This window comes from Rhinopithecus roxellana, chromosome 14 (genome assembly GCF_007565055.1).
Source record: "Rhinopithecus roxellana isolate Shanxi Qingling chromosome 14, ASM756505v1, whole genome shotgun sequence".
Taxonomy (NCBI): domain Eukaryota; kingdom Metazoa; phylum Chordata; class Mammalia; order Primates; family Cercopithecidae; genus Rhinopithecus; species Rhinopithecus roxellana.
In genome coordinates, this window is record NC_044562.1 from 80,322,088 (window position 1) to 80,348,954 (window position 26,867).

Below are 26,867 nucleotides of genomic sequence, written 5' to 3' on the forward strand. Positions count from 1 at the left end.
GTTCCCCTTCCCTGAGCAGCCCTAGTGACCTTGCTTGCCACAGTGTAGCCCTGGGGCTAAGCCACATCATAAGGGAAAATCATCTTTTTTTGTTTGTGTGTTTCTACAGGCAAAAGCCTCTCAGTTTTGCAAGTTGCTGCCCAAGGGGTTGCATGGGGTAACCCAATTAACATTTTTTGTTCTGGCCAGAGTGAAATACGTCAGATAAAACACAGACATCAGCCACTCAGCATTGAACTGGCAAGGCTCAAACTTGCTCCTGATGGGACCCTGTCATCTTTAATCCATTTTTAACCGAGAGGGACTTTACTGAGGGGAGGGCCTCTAACCCAATCCTATCCTTTACTCAGGTAAAATGTACCCCATTACTTATCCAAAGGCAGCCGATTGGTGCTGCAGTCTTTTTCCTTTGTATTGGGATAGTAACTTAAGCTGAAAGATTAGCAGATTTAACTTTTCATTTTTAAATGCACTTCCATGCATTGTTTATTCGGAACATTCCACAGTAAGTTACCTTTAGTAAGAGCCATTTCTGTAAGACTCCATTGCTTTCTGTGCCTAATGTGTAAGCATGAAGGAACTCAGTTTTTCAGAAATTAAGAATCTCATTTTTACCTAAAATATTGACTTTCCTCTAGGGTTCCCTTGATAAACTTAACCAATAATTTTTTTCCTACCTACGTGCACAAGAAAAATGAAACAAAGGGGTAGAACACAAAAATCCCCACGAATTTTTAAGAAACAAATTTTACACCCCTACGATATTATCATTTGCTACCCGTTTTCTTTCTGACCTAGTCTGATGTCAGAGGCCTCTAACTGGATCCAGGCCAATTAGTTACCAGATGAAATCCATTCCTAGACCCAGTCCAGTTTCTGTCATGACTTCCAAACCCAGTTTGGATCAGAAATTTGCTCAAAGAAACTCAGAGAGCTCAAAACACAAATCCATTGGAGCTCCAAAATCTAAGAGAGAACTTAGCCACAATCTCCAGCTGTTCCAAAAGATCAATGGATACAAGTGGGTCCTGCAGTTACTTTGCATGTTCACTCAGTGCTCCTGGGGTCATTAGAAGCTCTTCTTCTGATCCCACTTCTGACACCATCTGTTAAAAGAAAAACTTCAGCCAAATTAAATTTAAAGGAGTTTAATTGAGCAATGAATGATTCGCAAATTGGGCAGCCCCTAGAATCATAGCAGATTCAGACTCCAGGGGTGCCTTATGGTCAGACAAATTTATGGACAAAAAACGTAAAGTAACATACAGAAATCAGAAGTGAGGTACAGAAACAACTGGATTGGCTACAGCTTGGCATTTGCCTTATTTGAACCAGTTTGAACACCCAGCAGTGTATGACTCGTTGAAGTATGGCTGCTGAGATTGGCTAGGACTCAGCAATTGTTACAGGCTCATACTCTTAAGTTAGGTTTTCAGTCTTGTCTACTTAGTAAGTTAGGTTGCAGTTCATCCACAAGGACTCAAATATAGAAGTACAGAGTCTTTCTCAGGCCATATTTACTTTTCCGTAACAGGGCAAATGAATGGGAGTATTGCTTAGGAGACAAATGTTTGTAGAAACTTTCCAAAACAGGAATAATTCTTCTTTCAGAGAGTCTCAATGTGGGATTCTTAGTGTCTTAGAATCCTTTAAATTGTATGCATACTTTTGTGAGCTTGTGTCTGGGGAGAAGGCCTTGAGGATATTTACCAAATACAGTGTACTAGACATTGTACTGGTGGGCACTGATGTCACAAAGATTCGTTTTTCCATTTATTCATGTATTCAACACAGATTGATATCCGTCTGTGTCAGGCACTGGGAACATAGTAGTGAACAAATCAGTTCCTGTATTCATTGGAGCTCATTTTCTGGGTATGTAGAGTAGGTAAAGGGCCACATCCAAAAATAATGCATAAATATATAGTATATCAGGAGGTGGTAAGCGCTGTGAGAAAGAAAAATTCTGGGTAAAGAGAGAGTGAGGGGGTGGTGGGGTGTGTTAATAGGGTAGCCACGGACATTTGAGGAGAAACTGAAAGGAAGGGAGGGAGGCAGTCATGGAGTTGTGGAGGAGGAACATTTCCGGGAGAGGGAATGGCAGGTACAGAGGTTCTGGGCGAGCCCCTGCCCTAAATGCTCCAGGGTCAGCATGGAGGCTCTGTGGCTGGAGCAGGAGCAGCGAGGGAGAGAGTGGTGAGGGATAAGAGGAGAGATGGAGCAGGAGGCCTGATCAGGTGGGTTTGGTAGACCATTGTAGAGACCATGGCTTTACTCAGAGCTGGAAGGCCAACAGAGGGTTTTGAATAGAAAAGTAACATGGTTTGTCTACATGTTAGAAGCCTCCCCTGCCCTCTGGGTGAAGCCTAGGCCATTGAGGGACCGGGGTGGAAGCAGTGAGACCACAGCTACTGGACGAGTCTAGTGGCAAGTTGGTGGTAGTCTCACTTGGGGAGCAGCAGTGGAGGTGGTAAGAAGTCATCGGTTTCTGCATATGTGGATGTATTTCAAAGATGAATGTTTTACAAAGATGAATACAATTTTTTCTGGGTGTTCAGAGTTTGAATCTAGTGAGGAAATCAGATCTGTGACAGATTATTTCAGTATATGATGATAAGAGCAGGGATAGAGAGCTGGAGGATAATGGAGTTATGGAGCCTTTCCTGGGAAGATTCAGGGTAGGAAATGGCAAAAGATAAGCTGGAGTGGTTGGCCGAGGCCTGACCATGGAGGCTGTCACTGACCATGTTAAAAATTTGGACTTTATCCCAAAGTTGATGGAAACAGTTAAACAGCATTGCTCAAGGAAGTAACACACTCCAGTTCTCAATCTAGGTTCTCCAGTAACTCTGGTGAGTATGAGAAAGAGGGCTCTCAGCAGGTAAGACAGAAGGCAAGGAAACCAGATAAGATATTGCCATTGTCCAGGGCAGAGAGGAAAATTTATTAACCGCTTGCTATACATCGAGCATTATTCTAAGCACTTTACGTGTGTTAATTAATCCTCAAAACAAACCCTATCAGGTAGGCATCATTAATATCTTCATTTCAACAATGACCAATGCATGGCCTTGAGCACAAAGAGGAGGCTAAGTGAACTTCGTTCAGGAAGGTCACACAGCTGTGAGCAGGAGGAGGATTTGAACCCCAGCACCCTGGCTCAGGAATTCAGGTTCTTATACACTGTGCTGCAGTGCATCCCATGAAGATGAGAGCCTGGAGGTTTAGGGAAAATAATGGGGTGAATCTTTTATTTTGTCCCAAACTGAGTTAGTAAGTTTTCTGTATGTGTGGCTGTATTTCAAAGAAATCTAATTAAAATAAAATGTTAATTTTATATTACTGTTCTAGCAGTATCCGTAAGAAACCTACCCTCATACCATCTCCTTCTCTCCTTACTTAGAGCTTGGATTGTCTCTTTCTTTGCAATCTCATGCTGCCTTTCTGCATCAATCTATTCAGGGTGTCTCTTTGGATAAAACAATATTTGAAGTCATCACCTTGTCAGGTAACCCAAGACCATGCTTTTGTCTAATGTTAGAAATTTTTTACTGTTGGAAGTAGTACATTAGACTCCATGTTCATTGGTTCTCTTTTCCCCATAGCTTGTGTTTGGAAACAGCTAAAATTAAGTGAATTAACTCACTGTCACCAGAACATGGAGTTGGTGTGAAATAAGCTGGCACCTCAGGAAAAAGTGTATCTTTTGACTAATTACTCAGAATATAGACGTAGACTATAAATGTCATATATAACTTATTTTTCCAACTGTCAAAATGTGCATAATTTCTCAAATAACTTAAAACGGAACTAGTATTTAACCCAGCAATCCCATGACTTGGTGTGTATCCAAAAGAAAATAAATTGTTCTACCAAAAAGACGCACACATACGTATGTGCATCACAGCACTATTCACAATAGCAAAGACATCGAATCAACCCAGGTGCCTATCAGCAGTGGATTGGGTAAAGAAAATGTGGTACATGTACGGCACGGAATACCACCCAGCCATGAAACAGAACGAAATCTTGACATTTGCAGCGACATGGATGCAGCTGAAGGCCATTATCCTAAGTGAATTAACACAGGGACAGAAAACCAAATCCCTCGTGTTCTCACTTGTGAGAGCTAAACATTGAGTACACATGGATACAAAGAAGGGAACAGACACCAGGGCCTACTTGAGGGGGAAGGAGAGAGGGAGACAAGGGTTGAAAAAGTACTGGGTACTATGCTCAGTACTTGGGTAACAGGATCAGTCATACCCCAAACCTCAGCATCACACAATACACCTAGGTAATAAGCCCGCACACGAACCCCTGAAGCTGAAACAAAAGTTGAAATTACATTTTAAAAATGTGGAGAATTTGAATAGTGCAAGGAATGTATACAGAAAACAGTGTCTGGAGAATGCCTGACTTAGTTTGCCGAAAAAGTGTCGGCTCTGCTGCCTTGCCTCCAGTGGATTACCCCCAGGATGATCTTATTTCTTTCTCTGTTTAGATCAGGGAAGTACTGAGCATCAGCGTCTTTTCCATGTGGCTGTTAATGATACCGTTACAGTTTCATAAACAACAATACTTATCATACCTTAGGCTAAATGTTCTCCAAAAAAAAAAAAGGAAATAGAAACTTCCAGCCCTGACAGGTATTCAAGCCTAAAGTGTGATACAGAAAAACAAAAAAATAGAAAAAAAATCCATTGTTCCCACAAAGATACCCTGTAGTGACAGGTGGGTGGGAGGAGTGTTGGTAAAGCCATAGTGACAGGGCTTGAGGGCCACAGTCCTTGAGGGCCTCAGTGCATATTGTTGGTGTCCCTGTTTGCCCAAATAACAGAGAAAGAGTGTGGGCTGGGAAGGGAGGGACTAGTTCAAAGAAGATAGCACAGTGTCTGCAGCAGAAACCAAGGGGCATGAGTTTTATTTGGGAAAACCAAGAGGGATTTGAAATGAGTCAGTGGCTACTGAGCAAGCAGGGTTCAGAATCCCCATATTTTCCAGAAACTTGAGTGTCTTACAACACAAAGGTCAGTGTTCTCAGCACAGGTTCAGGCAGCTCTAAAGCAACAGCCAGTCCTACCCAGCCCTTCCTTCTCAGCTCACGTTCCAGGTAAGGAGTATTTTTATTTTCGAAATCCAGGTGCATAGTCAGGAGATGGGAGGAAACAGTGACACCCATCTTTTTAATGAGCGTTGCTACTGGAAAAAAAATTAGCATCACCCTGAATTTTATGTGATGTCAGTTAAATGAAGGTGTTTTATAGCACTTTACAACAAATTAGAATCAACCAAATTGAAAATAAGCCTAGCAGCTGGGATAAGTAATCAGGTAAGTGGCCAGTTTTGCTATTTTTGCTTTGAGCTGAAGACAGAATTTGAATTTTTAATGTCCCAAAGGTGTGAGACTCACAATTGGGGAGCGTGGTTTCTGGGATGATTGTTGAAGATGCAGGCAGCTCCATCTTGCCCTTCAGTCTCCAACTTGCTTGACACATTCCCTGGAAATTGGCCCTCGTATATATACATGTACACTGGAGAGAGGGTTGTGAATTAATGTAGGCTGGAGCTCTGCTTTTGACTGAACATTAGAGAGCAGACTGGAAATAGATGACCCAGAACAAGGCAGTAAATCGTCCACATTAACCAAGAAACTCTAATGAAAGGACTGAAATTTATGCGAAGAATTTATGGCCACTCATGAAATCAGCCCAAATCAGAGGAACTATTAGAACACTTTTATGTTTTAAGAAAATGGGTACTGTGTTCATTTGCTGTGATTTGCATATAGTCAGAATGCCCTGACATGATAAATACTGGCCTTTGGTGGACAGGATTTTACAGCAGAGCTTTGCACTCCATGAGCCAATGTTTCTTGCATAAATGCCTTGATGATTTTAGTGTCTAAAATATGTTCAGAAAACTGTTGAAAGGCCGCAGGAAGCTTTGCGAGGATAACTATTCAGGAATTGGTGCCCTGGGGTATACCTGATATGTGTGTGCTTGCCTTTGTGGGCAAAAGAAAGAGGAGCAAAAGAGGAGGCAGATGGGAGGAGTGTTGGTAAAAATGAAACTGCAGATCACTCAGAATGGAAGTATTAAAAGGGCAACAAATGAAGATACAATGATGCTTGCAATTATGGTTTATACAGAGAAATAGGCCATATTGAGTACATAATTTTTCTTTTTTCTCCTCTGCAGCTGATACATTAAATGAAATAAACTGATCTGCAGAAAATCCATGTATCTAGGTTGTTGTCAGTCAACTTTAGAGAAAATTAAAATTTGCACAGATTTCTTACTACTTTCTACTTATACATTTTCTACTTGAAACCCTTTTCTCAACATACTTAAATGTTTACTATTTTATCTTAAATTTTTTTATCTTAAAAAATTCAGATAACTTTTCAATATCTACTGAAGCAGCAGATAATTTTACTCATAAAAAATTAAAAATGACAAGCAGGACATTCTCCCATAATTTCTTCAGCAGTAGCTTCTCCTTCCCTAAGCAGTAGCCCTTATTTGACTTTCAGGACTTTATACTTCAGGTGTGGATATGGAAAAAGTAAGTTTTAAGTTCCCATCATCATTACCTTTTGATAATTCTGTTCATTAGCAGTACCCTGAGCCAGTGGAGTAAGCAGGAAAAGCTGACTTCTCTACTGGGGTATCAGATAGATCATTACATCGTGGAGAACAAGGACAGATCTCCAGTGAATCCAGCTAATACTGAAAACATATCTACGGCACTGAGCTCCAACCTGACAGCCTCTAGTCTAGTGCTTGACCCTGTTCAGCGAACTTGGGTATTATTCAAGGTGGCACTTCCCTGGTTTGACAGATCATTGTGCTCTGAAAGCCTTAAAACATGCGCTTGAGTTGTAGAGGTTATCCATGGTATTTTGTTGCCTTGATAAAAATGGGTTCAGAGAATTGAGTGAATTTATAGGACAGGGGTTCAAATGTGCTGACCTTCTATTTCCAGAGAAAGGTTTGGTTTTTTTTGTTTTTTGTTTTTTCTCCCCACTACCTCTCCTCTTTGTTTTGTACTGCCCTCTCCTGGCTAATACATTTCTTAGTAATGAATATTTAGAGAAGCCAAGTGGCAGAAACACTGGGGGTTGCTATCATTTCTACTTTCCATTAGAAAGTAATTTCAGATTTTATTATATGAAATGCAGAGTTGACATATAGTGATTAATTCAGATGTGCATAGATACAAGATTGCTGAAATAATATCAATTGTTGTAGAAAATATCTGTATGAGAGCAATTTGGTCATTTATATGGACTTTGCAATGTTTATGAAAGAAATGATTTTACAATTTATTGCATCATTAGTCAAATTTTCTGAGTCACTGATGTGAAAATCCAGTGTTACTGGAAATAATTTGAACACTTTCTCTCTATGTTTGTATTTTACAGTGGCTGCTAATTTACAGAAGATTGTAGATGATCCCAAAGCTTTAAAAACATTGACATTTAAGTTGGTAAGTAGAAAGTTATGGAAAGAAGGAGGTAATATTTTGCCATGCTGTGCCAGCAGGGAATAATAATCTAGTTTAATAACCTACTCTGTAATTTTGCTGCTACTGTTTTCTTTTAGAATCAATTTTTGCATTTGGAAACATTTGACTCTGCAACATTAGGGAACGTTTTCTGACTGTAACTGGAAATTTCCTCTTCTATGAGCATAGCTTTTTCTTTTATCATCACACCTTTGACTAAGAGTGGCCATGTGAGAAACCTAGATCGTTTTGCTTACAGTTTGTATCGCAACTGGACCATGAAGACAAAATTACACTGAATTCAAAGCAACACTCTTAATAAAGCTTTCCTAAGACAAAAGCCAAGTGGTTCTAACTTTTAAAAATAGAGGCTGATTGTTGTAGAAATGGGTTAGGTAATTGGAAGCAATTGTAGAACAACTTAAGGCTGGCGAGCAAAGACACAACATTTTACTTCCACATTTCAAATCACAGTAACAGATTTTTGTAGAAAGGAGATATTTCAACAGTTATTCTGCACTAGTAGATTTTAAACTTAAGTACTAGGTGGCCACAGAGATACAGAGTACTGGACATCCTGGGTGGTCAGAAATGGAGAGAAGTCCAGATAGTCTAAAGTGACCATTTTCCAAAAAGTTTTAGCAAACAGTACATTAAGGCACATTTTAAAAATCACAAGTTAATTTTATCAAAGGCTGGTCAGAATCCCAGAAGCAATTTTAGATCTAGATGACCAACACTTTGCTGTGCACGACATATATTGATGATATTTTTTCTATTTGTAAAATTAAATGGAAAATGTGGGTGACCAAAAACGCTAAATGATTAGTTACAGTAAATGTGAGCCTGGTGCTAATTAACTTTCCGGGTCTTGCTTCCCATCTAATTTTAGATAGCTAGGCTGTGTGATAAAAGAAAAACAAAGATTTTCACAGAAAAGATATATCTGAAGGAATTCTTTTTGCTTTGATAAGAAAGTAACATTTTATTCAGATGTAGAGTGCTAGGTTAACAAATGGGAAAATCCCTCTTCTGGTTTGAGATGACACTGTCACCTCTTAATGTGTGTGTGTGTGTGTGTGTGTGTGTGTGTGTGTGTTTTTAATATGAGAGTATATTGATAAGAAAATGGCATCCTGTGTCAGTATTTCAAGCCAATGTATGTCCCTTTATTCATTTTTTTAATACCACCTCCAGAACATTTTCCTAATTTCTTTTATGCAAACAGAGATAAGAGTCTGAAACTCTCATGCAGGACTTTTCTCGTTTTATTATGAAAGAGGAACAGTAACCCTGGCCCTTTCCTACTCCCGAAGATTTTGTGAAAACAGCCGCTGTACAGTCTCTAGGTAAACCAAAGAATAATGTAAAACTCTCCCTCATCTCCTAATCGGCTTATATGTTTCTTAAATTCTCTCTGGATTCTGTCCTCTTCCCTGCATCTCCATTTCCTGCATCCAAGCAGGATTCTGTCATCTTCAGAAACTAATCTTCCTGCCACCAATTTGCCAGCTTTTGGCTCTGTTTACCACCCTGTGGCTGTAGCCAGAGTAATCCTCCTACAACCCCAAAATGTAGTAGACACAGTGTCTCCTCTGCCCTATTGTAAACCACATACCTGGGACATGGCTAATGAAACCTGGTCTGCCCCCACCCCTCCAGCTCTCCTGCTTTACCATTATCTCTGGTAGCAGGCCCATTTCACATCTCAGGAACCCCAGGCTCTCTGGGGTTGATTTGCCCAGAATCACACAGTGATCACACAGATCCTGAGTCTGGAAGCTGCAGACTCACCCCTGGTCTCGCCTCAAAGCCCATGCTGTCAACAGCCATTCATTCTTGGAGGCAGACCCCTGCGGCCTTAGGGTTGTACAGTTTTCTGTCATTTTGTAGATTCCTCCTTTTGGATGACTGGGTACATTTACATTGGCTGGGACTGAATCTACATTGGCTGAGACTGAATCTCCTTTGTACCTTCAGCAGATTGAGTAATAGTGGCCTGTCAGGCACAGGAGAGTTTTAGAAACAATTCCATATATGTTTTCCTTCCCATTACAGTTTGAAAATGTAGTAGTGTGGTATTCACAGTAAATGGAAATTGATAGTTTATTCTCGCCAAAGATAAAGATGTTAAAGAAAACCAAACTCAGGAGGGACCTTATTTCTGTCACTTAACTTTCTGTCCAGCCCTTGTTAAGCCCCAGGAGGGCTTCTTTGTAGCTATCAACTGCCAGCCGGTTTAAGATCGACTTGACAGAGCTAATTTGAACTGGTTTTTGGCCTGATCTTGCATAGGACACTAACATCTCGATAAACTGCAGAGATTCAAATGCATTTACCCTCATTCATCAACTTGGTTATTTTATTCAGGAATAAAAGATCAAAGTATTTTAGCAGCGTTTTTCCTCATAAGCTGCTGCTGCGCATGGTCCCTTTATCTCTCAGCTGTTTATCATTATTTTAATCTCAGTGCCTTTCATTACTTTTTAAAGGAAAATGTCAGGGGCCTGAAAATTGTGTAAAGAACAGCAGTGTCATGATACTGTGGTTCTTTACCGCCCTGCACAGTGGTTTCACTCAGGAGCACTGGGATACTTTAAACATTAAATGCCTAAGGCTGCAGGGGTCTGCCTCCAGGAATAAATGGTTGTTGAGGAGCATGGGCTTTGAGTCTAGACCAGGGGTGAGTCTGCAGCTTCCACTGTGTGATCCTGGGCAAATTAACCCCAGAGAGCCTGGGGTTCCCAACATGTGAAATGGGTCCTGTTGTAGGACCTAGTGTCTGGGTCCTGCAACAGATATTCTGATTTAATTGCTCTTGGTGCAGCCTGGGCTGTGGGAATATTAAAAGGACTTCATGGTGGTTCCAGTGTTCAGCAAACCCTGAGAAGCATTCCACAGGGAGGATAATAAGTAGGATTTCCATGGTTGGTATGGCCAGGGGCTGGGAGATCAGATTCTTCTCTTCACTTTTAACAAAGTGGTTTGGGCATAGAGGGCATTTCAGCTCAACTGTTATATGCTTTGAGTTTGATGTATTAGTAGTGTTTTATTGTTGTAAGCCTTGAGACAGGTCTTTATTTTTAAGCCATTTTTGAATGGACTACTGAGCAGTTTTGTAAGTAGGTGAATCTTCCTGCTTTCAATGTGGAATTTTTGAAATTGCATTAGAAAAAACATGAAATAAGATACATTTAATTTGCCCTGGAAGACAGAATACAAATTTTGAGAACATGTAATTAACATCTAATTGGTACACATTAACATGAGCATTATAGATTTTAGTTACTGAAGTTTAATAGTATTATATGTATTGCAGATAGAAATTTCATAAGCATTTTCACAGTGACTAAAAGGACTTCTTTTTAGAGGTTCTCAGCTTCTGCATAATTGGAGGCTGCATGACTAAGGCAACATTTTGCAAAGTGCAGGTAAAGTCAAGCCTGAAAAGGAGTAAAAACTCCCTAAGAGTTTTAACTTTCTTCTCCTACTGAAGGGGTAGAAAAGTGAGACAAAGATCTTCAAGGAAACTTCCAGTTCCAGAAGGTCCACGTGGCAGCTCTGTGCCTCCTACTCCCAGCCTAAAAGAGTGGCTGTCCACATGTGGCCCCCAGACTGACAGTGTCAGCATCCCTTGAGAACTGGATTACAATGTAAATTCTAGGACCCCATCTCAGGACTAAGGAATGAGAATCTCTTGGGGGGTGGGACACTGGAATCCGTTTTAACAAGCCCTCCAGGTGATTCTGATGCAGGCTAAAGTTTGAGAACCAATGCTTTAAAGGAAACTTGTAGTTTCACACTGGGAAGCACTGGGATAGACCGGTGGTTCTCAGACTCTATGGTGGGGGCCACCTCAGACTCTCCTGGTGATTCCAAAGTGCACCCGCATTTGGGGTGGAGGCATTCCTTGTCAGTGACGCCAGGCAACCATAACTTCAGCTCCTCCGTGGGGGGCAGCCACACCTGCTGTCATGGCAGGAGGGGTGAGGAGGTGGGTGTTCAGGAATCAGAATACACCCTGAGTGAGAGCGTGCATGGTGTCATACGCTGTCCTACACTAGGTCATACACTAGGTCCCTGATAATGTAGACATTTTCCTTTGGTAGGAGGGCAAACTGTTACCTCAGCCTTCTTAGGGATTTTTGGCTGGGCCTGGAAGTAAACTGACATGAAACAGATTAACCGGAGAAAAGCATACATATTTGTTTAATCTAAGTTTTACATGACCTGAGAAGCCTCATAAAGAAATGAAGACCCTGTTAGAATTGAGCACACATACTGAGTTGGACAAAGCAGTAAATGATGAAAGGGGCAAGGCAGTGGGGGGCTGGGATGAGGGTTCATTATGGAGAAGTGACTAGGAACACAAGGATGAGTTTAACAAGGTTTGTTTGTGTAGATGTCTGTCAGGGACTTCAGCTCCCCACCTCTGGTGATCAGAATATCTTTCTTCTTCCAGGTGCAGGGAGGAAACCTTCCACATGGGAGTTTTAACTCCTGCCTTTAGGAAAGTCAGAGGGTCCTTCCTGCATCTGTTGCTGTTGTTTTTTAAAGTGTCTTTAACTCAAAACAATGAAATAGAAGAGTGGCATATTTGGGGATAGCACGTTCTGAAGCATGGGCCTCAAACTTCTGAGTTTACCTGAGCCCTTTCTAGGTGACCCTGGATGTCAAAACTCTTTGTGACTTGCCTTTTCCACTGTGTTGGTGTAAAGCCATAGTGGGTAAAACTGGTAATGTCAGCACACATGCAGCGACATCAGACTGCACTAATAGTCATTGTGTTCCTCAAAGCCAGGCACTGTCACTCACTGTGAAAAAGCAAAGCCAGTTTCACTTGAGAATTTTCCTAACAAGGCAGGAAACATTACTGACTTCATTGAATTTCAGCTACAGGACACATCTTTTCGGTTTTCAGCGTGATGAAGTGGGAATCACTCCTTCATTATCCGGGTGTACATTGACAGTCTCCAGGAAAAGCACTTGTGAGATTGTTTGGTTTGAGCTTACCTACGTACTTTTTCTTTCTTCATGAAACATCATTTTTACTTGAAAGAATAGCTGACAAACTGTGGTTATTCAGACTCGGATATTTGGCAGACTTTTTTTCAAAATGAAGAAAGTAAGACTGACACTTTAAAAAAAAAACAAAACTGATGGCCGGGCGCGGTGGCTCACGCCTTTACATTATCCCAGCAGTTTGGGAGGCCGAAACGGGCGGATCACAAGGTCAGGAGATCGAGACCATCCTGGCTAACATGGTGAAACCTCATCTCTACTAAAAATTAAAAAAAAAAAAAAGAATTAGCTGGGCGTGGTGGCGGGCACCTGTAGTCCCAGCTGCTCAGGAGGCTGAGGCAGGAGAATCACTTGAACCCAGGAGGCGGAGGCTGCAGTAAGTTGAGCTCGCACCACTGCACTCCAGCCTGGGTGACAGAGCGAGACTCTGTCTCAAAAAATATGAATAAATAAACAAATCTGACAATATTTGTTGTTGATAATAAATTCAAGCTTTCAAGCAAAAATAGGATTTTGGAAAACTTGTATTGCTACTGTAAGCTTGATAGTAATCCAGTATTTAAAGACTTTTCTGATGAGATTGGTGATGGGTGTTACTAATGAATATGATTTGTTGACATTGTATAATGAATTGTTCATATTGTATAATAAAACATGTCAACCATTTAGAAGATCTGCATAAGTCAGTGATGCTTAAAGTCATGCATGGGTAAAAGATCCACTCAAAGTGCAAGGTAGACCAATAGACTTTAAGGTAACAGGGCATGAAAATACTGTGGTTTCAGAGTGTACATTGCAACTTACATTAAAGAAACTGTCACTTGGCAAGTTCTAGTGCAGTAACAAATGATATCCACAACTATTTGGAAAAGCTATCAAAATAATCTTCCCTCTTTCATACATATTTGTATGAGGCTGGATTTTTTTTGTTGTTTTTTTCGTGTACTTCAGGGTAAACAGCATAAAACAGTAGATTGAATACAGAAGTAGGTATGAGAATCCAGCTGTCTTTTATTAAGCAAGTCATTAAAGAGGAAATGTAAAAGTCATGCCACTCTTTGAGTTTTCTTGCAGTGGGTAGGGGGACTATGATTATTTTTCATAAAGATTTTATTTATGTTTGTATGTAATCAGTTTATTATTGTTAAGTTTAATGAATTAGTAAAGGAATATTTTAAAAATGTTTTAGTTTTAAGATAGTATAATTAACCTATGTAAACCTATTTTATGTTTTTAAATATACTATTTATATTATTACTTTAATATCGACATAGTTTCAAATAATATGTTTAAAATACTTTTTAAATCTCTCAGTTTTAATTTCTGAGACAGTCAGTCTAACGAGAATAACCCACATAAGCAGACACTTTTTGGACTCTTCAATAATTCTTAAGAGTATCAAGAGAGTCTGAGAACCCAAAGTTTGAACATTGCTGTTTTGAAGGGTCATTGGTTCCTTTCTCTGAATTTCAAAGTCGTTTGCATATCACCCTCATTTGTGCTTTCCAGGCTGAGAGAGCCCTGGACTCAGCAGTGAGAGCCCAGGTAGCAGAGGAAGGAGGGCTGAGCGCCTTGAAGCAAACAGCCAAAGGTCTTGGCCAGGAGACAGACATTCCAGTGTAGCTGTGGGAGGCACTGAGGACCCAGGGTGGGTAGGGACTTTGTGAAGACTCCTTCTGTGATGTTCTCACCATAACCACTGGTTTATCACCTACCCTAGTAAGTCCTCATTTCCATTACTCTTCACAAGAAAGGATTTAATATTCTCATTTCTAGTCAGTTTAACCACTATTGGATACTGTAGTTTTATTCTAGTCATTTTAACCTCCTGATATTCACATTGCCAAATTTCTGATGAAGCTTTGAAGTACATTTTTGTATTTTACATTTGGCAATCTGACCTTCTTGTCACCACCAGCAGCCGTAATTTGTCTTTGGATGTTTGTCAGTTGCCTGTTAATTACACAGTTGTCTGCCATTATTCAGTGGGTTGAGTAAATGATGTTAACAAGAGCTACACATGAGAGAAGGGAAGATTTAGGAAGGTAGATAAAGAAACTGATAACACAAGGAGAAAATGGATAGGTGTGTCAGTGTGACACCACCAGAAATACCTCAGCCAAAATGCCCTCTGTGCCTGTACTACTTTGTTGAAGGTGATAAGAAGAAGAGCATTTCAGAGCTCATTGCCACTGTCAACACAAACAATGACAATTGTACTTCACTGAATATCTGATCTGTCAAATGAAACCAGAGATATCACTGGATAGGTACAAAGTAAATTCCTTTCTTTAAATACTGATTAATATTTTTATCCTTTAGGCTAGTGACTTTTTTACATAAGCATAACTACTTACATAGATAGAATGTTATTTTAAAGACAATCATTTGAAAATATTCAAGGTACAAACATTATAGTTAGCTACTTATTTAATAGAAAATGCTAGAGTTGATGCTGGTACACTGTGAACAGTACAGTTCAAAAAACAGTACAGTACGTAATCTAAATGTATACAAGCAGTGCTAAGCAGGTTAATTGTGGTGATTGGAAAGGGCACTTTTCCATGGGAAACTAATTGTTGTAACAATAATTTAGCTGGAATTAGGCTCTGAAAAGGATTGTATGATCCTTTGGTAAATAATTGCCCATTCCCAGTCATTCATCATACTTTTTTCTTCCCTCCTTGTTGTTCTTATGTAATGTCCAATTCTGATTTATGTACTGTAGGATGAGAGGCAGCTTAGAATGGTGATCTGAGGGGAGAGAGAGAGAGAGAGAGAGAGAGAGAGAGAGTCTCTCTCTAAAAGCAAGGGGGAGAGGTCAGAAGGAAAGTGAAAATAACTTATTAATTAGGACCAGTGAGCGGTTTGAAGGGCAATGGCTTCTTTCTTTTTGAGACAGAGTCTCGCTCTGTCGTCAGGCTGGAGTGCAGTGGCGTGATCTCGGCTCACTGCAAGCTCTGCCTCCCAGATTCAAGTGATTCCCCTGCCTCAGCCCTCAGCCTCCCGAGTAGCTGGCACTACAGGCATGTGCCACCAAACGTGGCTAATTTTTTATATTTTAGTAGAGACGGGGTTTCACCATGTTGGCCAGGATGGTCTCAATCTGCTGACCTCATGATCCGCCTGCCTCGGCCTCCCAGAGTACTGGGATTACAGGCATGAGCCACCGTGCCCAGCCAGGGCAATGGCTTCTTTCCAGTTCTTTCTGATTTTGAAGTAAGAAAAATAAAGTATTTGACACACCATAATTTTGGCCAATTTTAGGCGATTAATATGTCTGAAAATATTACAAACAAAATTCTTTTATAGAAAAGAATTGTTATAATACCTTTCCCTGTAAAATTTATTCACTGGTATTTATATAGCAGTTCTCTCTAATGAGCCCATCCCAATACTTGGTGATGATTTTTTTCTGGCAAGTTTTATAGAAGAGATGAGTTTGGTAAAAACTAAATTACTCCTGAGTGACCTGTTAGATCTCTTCTGCTTATTTTCATGTTGTTTTCAGAATGATTACTAAGGTGATTTAGTTAGAAAGTATATTTAAAATAATTTTATTTAGTTGTTGAAAAATTTGTTTGTGGTTTCTTAGCAGTGGTGTTTCATTGACTGTTTCAAAACTTCCAGCCTGGGCATGGTATTTTAATGGATGGCAATCTCTTCCCACCTCTCTTCTGTACTTCATAGCATGATATGGCCACAATGCTGACAGCACTTAGCTTCCAGGAGTCATTCAAGAGAGTGGCTGGCATCTCTCTTCTGGAAGAAACGGGACACATGGTCCCATACCAACTGTGCCTTTGCTTAGATCTGCCATCATAGGAACAAGACATTAACAACCAGCAGCAGCAGCAGCAAACCAGCACTGAGGCTTTCTTTTTCCCTTTCCAGGCATCTGGCTGTGATGGGTCGGAGATTCCTGACGAAGTGAAGCTGATTGGGTTTGCTCAGTTGAGTGTCAGCTGATGTATGTCCCTTGATGTCACCCTGATCTGTCATGTCCCACCCCCCCCCCCCACACTCCCTTCAACCCTCCCTCTTTCTGCCCATTTCTTCCCACCCCCTCACTCCCATTTCCCAGCAAAATCAGAAGATTGTGAAGAGGCCAGCTTCAACGAAATTGGATAAAAAAATAATTTTTTAAAACTTACAACACTCCGAGTTCTGCTTTATTCTCTAGCAATCCACAGTACAAGAACAAGCAAATGCCACAGCTGCACGACTGTTGCTAATTTTTCCAAAGGCTATTTAATATTCTTAGCAATCAATTTGGATATCCCTTAAGTGAAAAGAATCTGAAATACACTCAGGTGGTCTTATTTATTGGCAACAAAAGGAATTTTCTATCCAGAAGCCTATTTCTCCTTTCATTGTCGTTATTTCTGTTATAATACTTTAATTGTACATCTGACAATACTGCCTCTTTTATGTTGTATTTAGAAATTAATATACTTATAAAATTAAGATTTATTAGCCAAACTTGAATTCTAGTTTTAAAACTGACTGTGAATTTTATTTTTCATATATTTATGCATTACACACCTTAGCTATAAGAAAAAAAGGGTTTTGAATATATGCTTCTTGGAGTTAATCTCATTATTTAAACAAAAAGTTTTGGGTCTATCTTTGGAGTATTTGTAACTTCTAAATTTTGAAATGACTGAATTAGGAATTTGGATGCTTATTCTTTTAGTTTGTTTGCCTAAAAGCCAATTTACAATCTGACTGTCTCTTGGGAGAGGGAGGTGCCTTGCAAACTTTCACATTAAGAATGTGCCTGAGGCTGCTTTACTCTGGAATAGTCTCAGATCTAAAATTTCCTCTACATAAGGTGGCATATGTTACGTTTTGCTTCATTGGACCGTTTAGAATCCTATGTAAAATGTTGCCATTCTGTTAGATTGCTAACTATATACCCATCTCTGATTTGGCTCTCCTTAAGTGATAGGATTTGTTATTCTAAAGGTGATAAACTTGAAAATATCAGAATCTGAGTTTTACTTGAAATTTTGCAGAATACCCAGCTGGAGTGAAAATGTTCTGAAAGGGTTTTGTGCAATGACTAAAAGGTAAAACGCTGTTGAGGTTCAAGAATAAATACTTTCAACCCAAGTAGCGCTCTGCTTGACTATATATTATGGAACTAGTAAATGTTAGGATTTTGAAAATTGGAGTCTAATCTTTCAGGGAGGTGGGCTCCCAGGATGGTACCATTGCTCTTTCCTAGCTAACCCTAGATATGGCAGCTCTTTAATGTACTTTAAAAAGCAAATATATATTACTAAGGAAAAAAAGTTATTTATAATTGCCTTGTCATAATTGTTAAGGTGTTCTAGAGCCATTTGCATACAATTTAATGTAATTTCATTCCATTCTATTGTTTACACAACGATTACTCAAAGATGACTGCAAAGGTAAAAGGAAAATAAAAGTGTATTGCACAACGAGATTGTTTTGCATTGTTTCTTTCCTCCTTGAGATATAATCTGCATTACTGCATTGGCATATAGCACTTCCATAAAATGCCTAGTAAGAGTTAACTGGTGAAAGCGCACTAGAGGCAGAGTAAAGAGGCATCATGCTTCCAGTACAGAATTGGGTTGACAAGTAACTTGAATTAGCATGAGGAGAGAATGAAAGGCAAACATTTCTACTCCATGTAGACAGATGGTCTTGGAATTAAAACCCCTATAGGGCTATAGGGCACAAGAGAGAGTAATTCCTTCCAGCCACTTCGTTCATTTTAGTGCTGTTAGTCCCTGAAACTCAGAGTGGTTGAATGACTTGTCCAAGGACCTTTATAGGACTACTTGCAGAGGTAAACTTCCCAGGATCCTGGTTTCCTGACATTCAGAGCATGTTCTTTACACTCTTCTGTACAACTTGTAGGTGAAAAGACAAGACCCTCATCTTCTAAGAGGATAAAATGTACATGAATAACTGAAGGACTTTGAAACATGGAGACTAGTCAAAAATCAAAATTGGAGTCTAATCTTTCAGGGGAGTGGACTCCCAGGATGCTGCCATTGCTCTTTCCTAGCTAACCCTAGATGTGGTAGCTCTTTAGTGTACTTTAAAAAGCAAATATATATTACTAAGGAAGTTATTTATAACTGCCTTGTCATAATTGTTATATCGTTTAATATCTGTATTTAAACGTGGTTACAAATATCATTTAATGTCTGTATTAAATTTCCACCCGTATTTTCGCATCCATCCTAATGGCATTTGAGGTAGTTTGCATACATTCATACAATAGGATAGAGATGTAAAAATGCATAAAGAAATTAGGATGAAGGGACAATAAGAACTGGCTTACAAGATGAATTCAAGGATAAAGTTAGTACGTAAAAATCACCACGAGGGCCTACATAATTGCTAGAATACACAAATGTGGACTAGAGCTTCCTACCCACCATACTACCTTAATTCCCAACTATGCAGAGCAATCTATGAATTCAGTATAATCCTTATCAAAATTTTAAAATTGTATTACCCACAGAAATATGAAAAATAATCCTAACATTTGTATGGAACCACAAAATGCCCTGAATAACCAAAGTAATCTTGAGGAAAAAGAGCAAAACTAGAAGCATCACACTTCCTGATTTCAAATTACATTATAAAGTTATAGTAATCAAAACAGCATGGTACTGATATAAAAACAGACCAGTAGAACAGAATAGAGTCCAGAAATAAACCCACACATGTATGGCAATTTTTGACATGAGTGCCAAAAATATACAATGGGAAAAGGACAGTCTCTTCAGCAAATTTTGTTGGGAAAACTGTATATCCACTTGCAAAACAATGAAATTGGACCCTTATCTTACAACAGACACACAAATCAACTCAAAATGGATTAAAGACATTATAAGACATGAAACTATAAAACTTCTAGAAGAAAACAGGAAGAAATCTCCTTGGCATTGGTCTTATCAATGACTTTTTGGATATGACACCAAAGGCACAGGCAACAAAAGCAAAAATAAAGTGGGATTATATGACACTAAAAAGCTTCTGCACAGCAAAAGAAATAGTAGACAAAGAGCAAAAGCAATCCATAGACTTAGAAAATATTTGTAAACCATGTATCTGATAAGGGGTTAATATCAAAATGTATAAAGAACTCATATAACTCAAGAGCAAACAACAACAAAACATGAAAAATAGTCAAAGGACTTGAATAGGTATTTTCCCAAAGTAGACATATAGATGGCCAATAAGCATATGAAAATGTACTCCACATCATTAATCATCAGGGAAATGCAAATCAAAACCACAATGAGGTATCATCTCACATCTGAAGATAAGTGCTGGCAAGGATGGGGAGAAAAGGGAGCACTTATGTGCCTATTGGGGGAATGTAAATTGCTACAGCCATATGGAATACAGTATGGAGGTTCCTCAAACATTAAAAATAGAACGAACATATAATCCAGCACTCCCACTTCTGGATGTGTAGCCAAAGAAAATAAAAGCAGTATCTTGAAGAGATACCTGTACTCTCATGTTCATTGCAGCATTATGCACAATAGCCAAGGTAGTGGAAATAACCAAAGTGTCCATGAATGTATGAATGGATAAAGAAATTGTTGTGTTGTTTTGTTCAGAGACAGAGTCTCGCTCTGTTGCCCAGGCTGCAGTGCAATGGCATGATCACAGCTCACTGCAGCCTTGACCTCTCAGGCTCAAGCAATACTCCCACCCCAGCCTCCCAAGTAGTTGGGACTACAGGTATGTGCCACCAGGCCCAGCTAATTTTTATTTATTTATTTATTTATTTATTTATTTATTATTTATTTATTTTTGGTGGAGACAAGGTTTCACTATGTTGCCCAGGCTGGTCTTCAACTCTTGGGCTCAAGCGATCCTCCCACCTAAGCCTCCCAAAGTGCTGAGGCTGGCCAAGAAATTGTTTTATACACACACATACAATGGAATACTCTTCAGCCTTTAGAAAGAAGAAAATAACATCACTTGCAATGGCATGGACGAACTTGCAGGACATTAGGTTAAGTGAAATAAGCAGATACAGAAGAAAATTTCTGCCTGATCTCATATGTGGAATCTAAGAAAATGGTAGTTATGAGGGGCAGGAGGACAGGAGAAATGGGGAGGTGTTTATCAAAGGGTATGAAGTTTCAGTAATACAGGATGAATAAGTTCTAAAGATCCAATGTACAGCATGGGTACTATAGTTAATAATTTACACTTGAAATTTACTAAGAATAAATTGTAATGTTCTCACTGTACACATAATGGTGACTGAAGAAATATATAGATTAATTAGCTTGACTGCAGTTCACTATATCAAAGCATCCATTTGTACACCTTAAAAATAAGCAATTTTTATTTTAAAAAGTAAAAAAGGAGAAACACTTTTTCTGGCATAAATGCCGAAAAACTCTTCTAGGAAGTAGAAGTTATGTTTTCAGAAATTATAAAATTCTCAAAACCTTCATACAATACATATACAGCAAGTTGTGAACAATTTCCTTTTATGGAACTTTCAGTAGGGGCCTAGAGTTAAACTGTATGGTGAGAAATGCAGGTCAGCAAGGAGCTGAAGAAGTATGGTCCAAGGAGTGACTCTTTTGGTCTAGAAAGATACAATCATCAAAAGTTTGTAAAGGAATGGGTAGATGACATACCCTTCAAGCAATCCTCTGTGCCTGTTTTTCTTAACCAGGCTTTTGATTAAACGTGACATGCCACAATTCAATGTTGTAATTCTGCTCAACTTTCCTAAATACAGATATTTGGTATTATTTATTTGGACAGACTCATATGCTTTGAGAAACTGGAGGGTTCACAACCTCTTAGTAAAATCAAGGCACCCACATCTCATGCCTAAACATGTACAAAAGCTATTCTGCCTCCACTGTGCCTATAGTGGTCAACTCAAAAATATGTAAAATAGAAGGAAGTTCTCATTTCATTTTGCCTCCAATATACAGGGTTTGTTTGTTTTTTGAAAGAGTCTCACTCTGTCACCCAGGCTGGAGTGCAGTGGTGCAGTCTGGCTCACTGCAACCTCTGCCTCCCGGGTTCAAGCAATTCTCCTGCCCCAGCCTCCCGAGTAGCTGGGATTACAGGCACCCACCACCATACCTGCCTAATTTTTGTATTTTTAGTGGATACAGGGTTTCACTATTTTGGCCAGGCTAGTCTTGAACTCCCAACCTTGGGTGATCTGCCCACCTCAGCCTCCCAAAGTGCTGGGATTACAGATGTGAGCCACCACTCCTGGCCTAACACCAATATACAGTTCTTATATGAACAAAATGGTTTTCTCTATGTAGAAAACATTTAGAGAGACTTTAAATGTTTTTTAAATGTTACAGAACTTTAGAGAGACTTTAAATGTTTTTAAACCATTAGAGAACTTTAAACCTATAAATCATGTGTGATGAACAGTTCTTAAATTTTTTTTCCCCAAAATTACCCTCATAAAGCTGGGAAGTTACCTATATGTTACACATCTTATGTGCTGATAAATATGGTAGATGACCACCTCATCTCCATGACCATGAAGAAAAAAAAATCTAGTACTATATGCAATGATCTTAGCATGGAAAAATTTCACATCAAGATTGCCATTCATTCATTTCAATATTGTACCTATGGTCTGTTTAGTATTAAGTAATATACCTTCCTAAGGAACCCACCAAGTTGAACTAGTAAACGGAATCTACCATTGAGTAATTAAATTAGTCCATACAGAGATGGTGAATATGAGTCAATGAACGTTGGAGGACTTCTGCCTAAGTTAGCATTTGCAATTGATAATAAATGATCTCGGGTCTTCTTTTTTCTTGGAAGTATATTGGACAAGAGAAGCTGTTGCTTAGCGAGGCCTATTTAGTTCGTCATAGTAGAATCCTATCAGTATAACATAGGATGTTTATCCATTCTTTACAGCAGAGGCTGTGCTTCCAGCTCATTCCAAAATGACTTTATATAATTAAGATTCAATTTAAATATACCCCTGTTTTTGTGTTCCACGCATGTATTGTCCAACTTGTTAGGAGATCCTAGCTATGAATTCTGATAAGTCTAAGTGGTACACCAGGTGGGTGATATGCCAACATTCCCTCAGGACCAGAAGGTTCTAACCAGGAGGTCTCTAATGCCTTCCAGGGTTCTAAGTTTCAAGAGATCTAATTACTAGGCCTAATAACCATAAACAAATGGTTTTCAAGTGACAATTTCCATTGCGTATTGGCATGAAATAAAAAAGTGCTATGAGTTTGATTTTAAGAGATTTCCTTTACATTGATGCCATACTTCCTGGAGTTTTCAGCTTGGAGTGTACACTACCAGGAATGATTAAAGTGTTCAATGCATCCAAAGTGAATGGATTGGAAGAGCATATGTTTAAAATATGATAAAGTGACTGACTCTGTCAACATCCTACGCACAATATCTGCCAATTAACATCCAAACGCCACCAAGAAAAGGGCTTCTCCCATCCCACTAGACAAGCCATAAAAGATGGTCTCAAAATGCCTCAGTGATTGCCCCGATACTATTTCGCTACAGAGGAAATGCATGGTTAAGTAACAGTGATGTCCCTTTATCTACCATCTTGCGCCTTGCCCATCAAATCTACCCAGGCTAGTTGAAGCTCTAAGAGCAATGGAAATAAAATGGACACAATCAGGTTATCAACTACTGTGCATTTTGTAACAAACCAATGGATGTCTTAATGGAGCATCTTCAGGTGAACAAGGATCTTATACTGAAGCAATGTACACAAAACCTCCCCCTACATGAATTATAGCCTACAAAATAAGCATCATTAGCTGAAGAGGTTTATGGAACCCATATCCTCTAACTCATAATTCATCAAAGGGCAAGGAATGTTATTAAAAATTATAAGCCTGTGCTATTATTGATTGAATTTGCTACAGAATGATGAAAGGTCAGTAATAGAATGATCATTTCTACTGTGCATTTATCCCTTATGTAAAATACTGGCTTGAGAAACAAAAACTTATATCACACAGGAAATTTATCACAGAAGAAACTTGCTTATTGTTTAAGAAGAATCTTCAGTAAACTAATGGGTCCATAATCTGGGAGAAGTAGGATAGTGCCTTTCTTCAAAAAGTGGACGAAATCATACTCTGGTCCAACCTTGACCCAAATGAACAATTTGGTATTGAACTATTTCAGCAGCAGGATGTAGATGTGTTAACTTAATTTTAAGTTCAAAATCAACATGTGATCAGAATCAGATTGAGTACATTCAGGTAGTTTTTTACGTACTTAAGTCTTTTTTTCTCTCTCTCTTCCACACTGTGGGAAAAAAAGGAACTCAGTGAATCAAAATGAAATGGAGAATTGAGGAAAAGCACAACCACATGGCCCACTGAGATTCCAGTGATGTTCATGCTTACTGGGAAAGGCTGAATTAAGGTCCACCACACTACTTTCCCATTCTAGAGCATTGTATGAAGCTTGGTCCTATACATTATTGAATTTGAGTCCCACAATATTTCTGTGATAATGCAGATATGTGCACTAAGGAACAGTATAAGATCTATGTCTTACTGTGGGTTGTACCGAAAAGTTTGAAAGCCACTGCTTTCAGCCATTTTGAATGTTTTCTGGTTATTACTTGCAGCCAAAAGCAGACACTCTGCTAAGCACATTATACTATCCCATTTAATCTTAACTCTGTCAGTTAAGTTTTATTGCCCCCATTTTAAAGTAGCAAGACCTAAGGCTTGGAAAGACTAAGTTGCCCAAGATAACACAATTAGTATTACAATATGGAGCAGGAATTTGAAAGTTGGTTTATGGGATTCCAAAACCCATGCTCTTAATCATTATATCAGACAACCTCCTAGTAAAAGACAAGGCACAGTTTATTTCAGGTTTGCTGTGGGCCAGGCATTAAGCCAAAAGCTTTTCCCACATTACGTTGCTTAAGCCTTTCCAACAACTCTAGGAAACTGGTTTCACTATCTGCATTTTATAGATGAGGAAGTAGATGTACAGAGATCATAAGTAACTTCTCCAAGGTCAGCCAGCTAGTAAATGGCAGAGGGGATTTGAACCTAATTCAATCTGACTGTAGAGAATTTCCACTATACCATGCTGACTTTCAAAGGGCAAATCCAGGTTTTTTGGAGCCCAAGATAACACAATTAGTATTACAATATGGAGCAGGAATTTGAAAGTTGGTTTACAGGATTCCAAAACCCATGCTCTTAATCGTTATATCAGACAACCTCCTAGTATAAGACAAGGCACACTTTACTTCAGGTTTGCTGTGGGCCAGGTATTAAGCCAAAAGCTTTTCCCACATTACCTTGCTTAAGCCTTTCCAACAACTTTTCCAACAACAAAAGTTTATACAGTTTGGGGTAAGAGACAATATTTTGGGTACAAAATTATTTGTAGAAAATTAGGTACAGAGTCTTGGAAGGGGCCTTGAAGATTATTGCTGGTCACTCCACCACTGTGCCATAGGCTTTTCATTGCACTTGCTTTTCATTTCATTATTTGTATTATAACTAGGTTTTATGTTCATCAGTCCCTTTTGTGATATGCCTTCCAAATCCAGAAAGGTAAGTAATTTTCCCAAGATCAAAGAACAAGAAATAGTTGTATGAAAAGGGACCATTTCAGTGTGATTCTTTATCTTAAATAGACTTAAAAAATACAACAACTAAAATAATTTAAATAAAAATAAACCAATTACATTCTGTGGTAGTAACATGTAAAACCCAAATGCCTTCTGCTGCAGCTTTGCTGCTGACTGACCTCACTCAAGTTCCATTTTACTTCATTAAGCCTCAGTGTACTCATTTTTAGATTGAGAGGGATTAATTAGTTGATCATTAACTTCCTTTCCAACATGAACATTCTAGAGGCCTAATTGAGCAGAGGCAGGAATAAACCGGTTGCTGCTTGACTGAACTGGTCCATCCATTCAGCTGTAACCATTGAGCTGTTGGTGAATAGGGCTTTAGAAATTCCAATCAGCTAATTAGGGTCTTTTGTTATAGCAAAGAATTGTAGAGGGAGAGTCAGGGACAATCTACTGGAAGTTACAAAGAGGTGGAGGGTCATTGCTCTACAATGCAGCTTTATTGCTTTCTGCTTTTTCCCCTGGAGCCTCTTAAAGAAAGCTGGTGGGCAGGAGGAGGGGGAGAGAAAGAGACAGCCTCATCTTCATCCTGCAGAAATCTGCAGACAGCTCTAGGCTCCAGGTGAGCATAGCCCTAAGGGCTTCTCTCAGGATCTGGGCTGCTTTTGTGGATATTATTGGTGGCACCATCCCTCTTGCTTGTAGTTTTCCCCTTCTTTTGAGTGTGGCTGTGAGTCAGGGCATGAATGACCAGAACAGTCAGTGGGCATAACTGAGGAAGCGAGAAGTGAGGAGGAAGGAGCCTGACAAATAGTCCTACCCACTGTCAACTGAAGAAAGATAAGGTTCTGGCCGGGCGCGGTGGCTCAAGCCTGTAATCCCAGCACTTTGGGAGGCCGAGACGGGTGGATCGCGAGGTCAGGAGATCGAGACCATCCTGGCTAACACGGCGAAACCCCGTCTCTACTAAAAAATACAAAAAACTAGCCGGGCGAGTTGGTGGGTGCCTGTAGTCCCAGCTACTTGGGAGGCTGAGGCAGGAGAATGGCGTAAACCCGGGAGGCGGAGCTTGCAGTGAGCTGAGATCCGGCCACTGCACTCCAGCCTGGGCGACAGAGCGAGACTCCGTCTCAAAAAAAAAAAAAAAAAAAAAAAAAGGAAGATAAGGTTCATGAATTTGGAAATGAGAGCTTTATTTCTCATAAAGGGTTGCAGCCTGCAGGGTGACCTTCTGACAGGCTAGGAAGCATAGCCCCTGGCCAGATGCCAGAAACAGACACTTTGAGGGAGGGGCAAAGAGAACAGGAATTTATACTTAGCAGAGTGGCCAAATATACGTATTCAGTAAGCTATAGGAGGAGTTATGAATATTTATAAGAGGAGAAATAGGTACATGTGCAATTGAGCTTCATGCCCCTTCATTTGACCCATATTCAAAAAATTGCAGGCTCAACATGATCTGAGGGTGAAGTTTTCACACCTCTGATGTCAAAAGGTGAAGCCAAGGGCATGGAAACCCTTTCTGCACATTCGCTGTGGAGTGGCCAAGACCACTCAGTGGTTGGTAGTCACTCATCTGGTGAAAAAGGAGAGGCAGGGTCAGGTGGTTGGGTCGTATCAGAGGAGGAGTCTTCTGAAAGATCTGGTTTCTGTTTAGCCCTTAGATAAGAAAGCCCAATAGTGGTTAGCAAGGGATGGGGTTCAACAAGATGTGACTTACTCCCCCCA

The 26,867-nt window shown here is 39.6% G+C and overlaps 1 protein-coding gene across 1 annotated transcript in view; it reads left to right on the forward strand.

The window, feature by feature from the left end:
* The window catches only part of STK39 (serine/threonine kinase 39), a 303,051-nt gene extending 285,067 nt beyond the window's left edge, over nucleotides 1–17,984 (forward strand). The window contains exons 17-18 of the mRNA XM_030916644.1: nucleotides 7,428–7,492; nucleotides 16,427–17,984. Coding sequence (XP_030772504.1) covers nucleotides 7,428–7,492; nucleotides 16,427–16,501 — 140 coding nt within the window. The 3' untranslated portion in view covers nucleotides 16,502–17,984. The remainder of the gene's footprint in view (nucleotides 1–7,427; nucleotides 7,493–16,426) is intronic.
* Nucleotides 17,985–26,867: the final 8,883 nt, after the last annotated feature.